The sequence below is a fragment of the Lichenostomus cassidix genome, unplaced genomic scaffold (assembly GCF_008360975.1).
Source record: "Lichenostomus cassidix isolate B80296 unplaced genomic scaffold, HeHo_3.0 HiC_scaffold_893, whole genome shotgun sequence".
Lineage (NCBI taxonomy): Eukaryota > Metazoa > Chordata > Aves > Passeriformes > Meliphagidae > Lichenostomus > Lichenostomus cassidix.
In genome coordinates this window covers 100,715-107,322 of record NW_028147521.1, presented here as the reverse complement: position 1 = coordinate 107,322, position 6,608 = coordinate 100,715, and the positions used below count along the sequence as shown (strand labels likewise).

The window sequence follows — 6,608 nt, the reverse complement described above, 5'->3', positions numbered from 1 at the left end:
ATCAAGGATCTCTATTTTTTGTTTGCTTCTAATTATTGCCGTTTCAAATTTGGGGTTGTTTTTTTCATTGTTGTGTTTGAATCTCAACATTTGAGTACGATATCTCTGCAGTGATCTTGTCTTTATGTTTCAGGCTGTAGCTGACATGAGGATTGAATTGCTCTTGTGAAACATGGTGTGAAAATGCTTAAGGGCAGTCTCCTGACACAAAGAGCTGCATAGCTTGCTGCTCTAAAAGTCCCATACTGAAATGGTTGATGTGGGTCTGTGCAAGTGCCATCTCATAAGGATCCTGATGGAATATAGGGCCGGTTTACAGATGAATCCTGTGAAAAACAGATTTGAGATGTCTTTCAAGAGGTGCTTGTAAACAAGAGATTTGTCATCTGTATTTGGACTAGATGTGTCGATTTTTTTGGGAAGTGGGTAAATGGTGTTGTGCTTGTGAATCACAGGCATCCTTTACAGAGCATCAGGGTGGCATGAACTTGCTGGCTCAGCAACTTCCTCAGATGAAATAGTCATTTAGTTGGGTGGCATTTTGTAGCTGTTCTCCCTGTGTCACATTAAAATATCCCCATGGACAAGGTTCTGTGTTGAGGCTGAGGCATGGGAGGTGGGGGTTTGGCTCAAAATCTTTGCAGTGTTTCACCTTCTGTTCTAAGTCAGAACTCAGTTCTGTGGTACTTGAAACAAACTTTTTAAGAAACAGCCTCTAACCAATCTGGCTGTAAGCAATTCCTTTTCCATGTCACTGCCCCTTATGCAATAGGATCTGCACTGTCACTGTAAACCCTGAATATTCTGCTTTAATGTTGGTAAAGTCAGCAACAAGAAGAAAGCCCCTACACTTCTCAGAAAGGTTCATATCTATCTCAGCATGCTATTTCTGGCCCATCTAAGAGATATAGTCAGTCATGGGATTTACAGGTTACACCCAACAAGCCAACACCTTGAGGGTGAAATACATCGGAATGTTAATGTATGATGCTGTTCTTCCTTTACAGTGTGCACTTCTAAACCAATCACCTTTTCCTTTCTGCATAAAGTTTTTATGGTGGTGATGGCAGTGTTGGTTAAGTTGATGTCTGGTAGCTGAATTCATTTCAAGAAATTAACATTCATACCATCAGGATAAACCTGATGTATATCCTAATCAAGAATAAGAAAAGTAGACTGTCCTTTGCTTTTGAGATATTCTTTTTTGGTGAGATGTAAATTTTTGCTGAGATGTAATCTCATTTTTGGTGAGATGCACCTGCCCATTTGACTTGTGGAGCTAGGTTAGAGCTGGTTCAATGGTGAATATACTCATTTTCCAAGCAAGGCTGGCATTTAATGCTGAAATCTGTCCTTAGCGAAAAGGCAACCAAATGAGGGCTGAAGGCTGGAATTCCACAGAAAAAGTGAAGAAAGCTGTTTTTGAGGAAGAACAACCATCTGTAAGGCCCCAATTAGCTCACTAACAGGGCTTTTGAAAGGGGTTACAATGGTTCTTGTACTCTGGGTGAAATGCATGGGTGAAATATCAACAAGATATTCTCAAGAGGTCCAAACAACTTTACTGGCAAACTTTAGAAAATGAGGGATCTTTGGCAAAAGGTTTGGTACATCATCCAATCAACATAAAATACTTCTCCAAACATTAACTTGACCCATTCAACTTAGCAAACTCTAAACGTGTCCAATGTTAAGTTACTCAAAATGTTCCAAGAAGAGGAAATTAGAAGGAGAGAAAGAAAGAAAGAAAGAACAGAAAAGATATAGAAAAGCACACATATACATCCCAACCCCTGGGTTCCAGTGGTGTTCAGATAGAAATGTCAAGATGAAGGTAGGTAGGCCTCAGCATGAGGTCAAGACATGTAGCCCCATGCTGAGCCTTAAATACCCCTCAGCCTTCATGGGCCCTCCCCCAGATGGGACTTCTAGTCATTTGGCCACTCAGAAGCTGGGTCACAGCTCCAGGGTGGAGTGTGGGACATTTCCTCCAGTGTGCCAATGATCGGCAGCTCTGCCAGGCTGGGATACAGGCTCTTGGCAAGGTGTGGGGCAGTTCACTGCCTTGCCTGGGAAAGGCCAACCTGTCCTCCTCCACACACACACATCCCAAAATCGCTCAGGACATTGATCTTTCCAGTCTCTGACATTACAACACGAAATTCTGCAAGGGTAAATATGCTCTAGTTTCCAGTGGACAAGTTCTCAGACAGAATAGGAAGGCCGATGTTACTTTGATTCTCTTGTAGGGACCTCCAGTTCATATTTATTAAAAGTGATCAATGAGCACTATGACCAGGACTAGAGGGGCTCTGCCCCCAGCTGAGTGCAGGAAAGAGACAGTCAGCTTTCCTGGACTGTGTGGATTGATGGTCTGGCACTTCAAGCCCACAGGAGTAGAAGGCTTTGATGGACACCAGTGCAAAATGGACCCTGATGCCATTGAGATATGGAGGGACAGAATCCATCTCTGTTCCTGGGGTGACAGGGGGAATCCCAACATCTGGAAGCTGAAGTGAGCCTTCAGCTCAACCAGCCAGAAATGGCAAAACACTCCTGGCCCAGAGGCCCTGTGTATCCTCGGCATGGATAACCTCAGGAGACAGTATTTCAAGGACCCAAAAGGGCATCCCTGGGCTTTTGGGATAGCTGCTGTGGAGACAGAGGAAATTAGACAGCTGCTCCCTGGTGTCTCAGAGGACCTGTCTGCTGTGGGTCTTTTCTGCTGAGGGTCGAAGAACAAGAGGTGCTGATTGCTACCACAGCAGTGCATTGTCAACAGCACTGCCCCAGCCAGGACTGCATGACCTCCATCCATGAGATGATTCGTGATCTGGAGAGCCCAGGAGTGGTCAGCAAGACTCAGTCAGCCTTTAGTAGTCCCATATGGCCTGTACATAAGCCTAAGGGAGCGTGTAGACTGGCAGGGGAGTGTCACAGCCTGAATGAAGTCACACCCTCACTGAGTGCTGCTGTGCCAGACACGCTCGAAATTCAGTGCAAACTGGAGTCCACAGCAGCAAAGTGCTGCCACCATCGACATAACTGATGCATTTTTCTCCATTCCTTCATCAGTTTGTTTTCACCTGCAGAGGCATCCAGTACAGCCCCCAGGCTGGAAATATAGCCCCACCATTTGCCATGGCACTGGAAAAGGATGAGGCTCCAGAACACCTGCAGTACATCAATGACATCATCGTATGGGACAGCACAGCAGAGGAAGTTTTTGAGAAAGGAGAGAGGATAATCCAGATCCTCCTGAAAGCTGGCTTTGCCATAAAACAAAGCAAGGGGAAGGGACCTGCCCAGGAAATTAATCTTTTAGGAGTAAAATGTCAGGATGGATATCATCAGATGCCAATGAATTCAGTAAACAAAACAGCAGATCTGTTCCCACTGACCAGCAAGAAGGAAACACAAAGTTTCCTAGGCCCTGTGGGTTTTTGGAGAGTGCATATTCCAGAGTATAGTCAGATGCGGCATGTAGGAATAATTTTAAGTGAGGTCCTGAACAAATGGAACTGTTTCTGCAGTAGCCCTTGAGCCAGTTGGGACAGAACAAGATGTGAAAAATCTAGAGGGTTAACCCTGGCTGGACCCTGGCCAGGCACCCACCAAAGCTGCTGTATCACTCCCCTCTCTAAGTGGGCAGGGATGACAAAATGTGGAGGCAGGCTGAGGGCATGGTCCTGTGACAGGACCAGCTGCCCCTGCTGCCCTCTCTGCCTTTGGGATCTGCTGCCCTGTGGGTGTGCAGCTGCAGCAGCATTTCGTGTGGGAGGAGGTGCCGCTGCCATGGCCCTGTGGCTCTGGGAGCCCATGGCTGTGCCCCCCAGCACCTGAGTGCCACCCACGGTGGGGCTTAAGGGGAAAGAGAGGGGCATTAGAAGGGAGAGAAAACAGCACCCAGAGATTTTGTGAGGGAAATAAAAATTTATTCCCTTTTCCTTGAATAAAGTGTTGCAAGAGCCCTGCTAGAGCTGTCGGTGGGGCAGCCTCTGGCAGGCGTGATGAGAGTCGAAGGGCCTGGGCTCCCTCTTTTGTCAGACATGCTGGGGCTCAGTGGACAATCAGTCCCTGCCCTGGGAGCAGAGGGGCTGTGAGTGCTGCCCTGGGCAGGGGGAGGCCTCTGATGTACCAGCTTCCTCCTCCTCATCAGAGCCTGTGGGGCTGCTGTCAGGAGTCCCTTGCTGGGAACTGCTGGAGCTGTTGGAGCAGCAGCTGCTGCAGCTGCAGCTGCAGCCAGAGCTGTTGCTGCTGAAGCTGGAGCTCCTGGAGTTGCTGGATTTGGAGCTGGGGCTGGAGCTGGAGCTGGCACTGGCCACAGGGCCATTGTTCTCATCCCTGACAGCACCAGAGCGCAGCAGCCTCTGGGCCTCCTCGCTGCACTGGCCCACAATGATGCTGATGACGCCATGCACCAGCGCTGCCGTGTGTTCCTCGAGGAGAGGCTGCAGCACCTCAACCAGCAGCTCGGCATTTGGCCCATGGATGCAAAGGCCATGCAAGATGCTGCTCTCTATGGCATCTGCCACCCACCACCTGCCCCTGTATATTCCCTCCAGCCTCTGACGCAGCCAGGGCCGCACAGGGTCCAGGAGATGCTGCTGCTGACTGAAGAGTTCTGCCCAGAGCTCGGGCAGGACACTCCCCACAAACTCCAGCCCTGAACCCTCCTGCTCTGCTGAGGACAGTGTCCCCTGTGGGGAAGATGAAGGGGACACCACAGGAGAATGGGAGCTGTTCTCATCCAGGCTGTCAGGAGCTCTCCCTGCCTGGCTGCTGCCATCTGGCAGCTCCTCAGGGACTGTGATGGATGTCTCCAGATAGTCATCTTCTCCATGATCAGAAAATCGGACAGTCACTATTGCTCTTCTGCAGAGTGGGCACACTGGATTTCTCTGTGTCCACCGCAGGATACAGCCCAGGCAAAACTGGTGGTGACAGGGCAGAGTAGAAGCCATGTCCTTACAAGTGTCCTGGCAGATGGGGCAGTTGTTGTCTGTCTCTGTGGACATTTTTGTGCTCTGCAGCACGTTGTCAAGAGATAAGGATTAGGAACTATTTGCCCTCACTGCTGTCACATCCTGCAGGAAGGAGAGGCCATGGTCACTGGCTGTCCTGGGGCAAGGGAGGAAGCAATGGGCAGGCCCCTGGAGAAGGACACCCTCCCGGCTCCCTGAGTCCCATCACCCACCCCACAGCCACCCCGGTGGGACATTTTCCTGCACAGCTCACCCTCAGTGCTGCATCTGCAGTGCCCGGCTGCCCGAAGCAGGCAGGGCGGGGAAACAGGAGTGATGGCTCTGAGACTGGCACCAAGATCTGCCAGTAACAGGGACCACCCAGCACTAGAGAAGCCTGGCTTGATCCTCCAGACCTCACAGTCTTGCTTGGATGGAGTTCAGGCTGTAGCCAGAGTGGCCCAGACTCTGTCACCTGTATATAAGCAGTGAGAGATACCTACAATATCATCCACTCCCCCTGTGATGTCACAGTCCACTGCTCAGTGACATCAGCCTTCAGCCCCGGTGACAGCAAAACAGGTATTTGACCTTCTGCCCACCCCAAGATAGGCAGTGAGGGAAGTGAGGTCACAATCCATTGCTCAGGGATGTCACAGTCCACAGGCTGATGACATCACCTTCCTCCACCTGGTGCTGTCACAGCGGGCCTTCCATCCCTGTAGGCACATGGTGTTAGAGAAAAAAAGGAAATATCATTTCTTGTTGCTCATGTTATCATGAAAAAAATATAAATATAAATATAAATATAAATATAAATATAAATATAAATATAAATGTAAATGTAAATATAAAATTAAAATTAAAATTAAATATCATATCATGTTGCTCTCCTTTGGTCACCTGCATCATGTGTCTGTGGCGTGTGTCTCATCATGCCTTTAAAGGTCTCCCTGGGATACAGTGACAGGACACAGGGGAATAATTCAAAGCTGTGCCAGGAGAGGTTGTCACTGAAACCAGCCGGACAGAAAATTTCTAACACAGTTTTGAGTATTAGAAAGCAAGTATTCTTTAGTGCACCATGCTGGTCACTCAGAGGATCCCTCCTCTAACTGAGTGCACTGAGCATGAGGTGAACAGTTTTTATCATACATCCTGACTACATGCTCATTAGCTATCCCTGCTTGCTTGATGTATATGTATTACTTCATTTTACAAATTTGCACCCCTTATTGGAAGTCCTTATATGGCTCTTTGGGGTCTGTCTTCAACATCCAATGTCCTTTTTCTGTGGCTGTTCCTCGACCCCCGCTTTGGAGTAAGCACAATATTACTGTTTTGCACAATAATTCTGCTTTGTCAGTCTTGCAGAGCTGAGCTGGCATCCTGCATGCATTTTGCATGACTTCTGTTTGCCTAAGTTACATCCTTCATCCATTTCTTCAAGGCTATGCTGCTTTGTTCTGTGGTCCTGATCAAGTCCTCCCTTTTTTTGAGACAAAGTTCCTTATGGGAACTAGCTTCTTAATACATATTTTATAGCATAAGGCATTACAACAGCTATAACACTGAATCAGGATGTAATCATAATAATAATCAGTGATCATTATGGTGACAATTATAGATAGATGTTTTAACCAA

The 6,608-nt window shown here is 48.0% G+C and overlaps 1 protein-coding gene across 2 annotated transcripts; it reads right to left on the bottom strand.

Moving 5' to 3' along the window:
* Positions 1 to 3,946: 3,946 nt before the first annotated feature.
* LOC146422243 (uncharacterized) lies at positions 3,947 to 5,622 on the bottom strand. Of its 2 annotated transcripts, none has more exons than XM_085046703.1 (2): positions 5,468 to 5,622; positions 3,947 to 5,121 (listed from the first exon to the last, which is right to left on the bottom strand). In XM_085046703.1, the coding sequence occupies exon 2, from the start codon at positions 5,016 to 5,018 to the stop codon at positions 4,071 to 4,073; it is 948 nt and encodes a 315-aa protein (XP_084902829.1). In that variant the 5' UTR covers positions 5,019 to 5,121; positions 5,468 to 5,622; the 3' UTR covers positions 3,947 to 4,070. The 2 variants fall into 2 exon arrangements, with proteins under 2 accessions (XP_084902829.1, XP_084902828.1); XM_085046702.1 differs by lacking the exon at positions 5,468 to 5,622 and adding an exon at positions 5,239 to 5,458.
* Between the last annotated feature and the right edge of the window lie 986 nt (positions 5,623 to 6,608).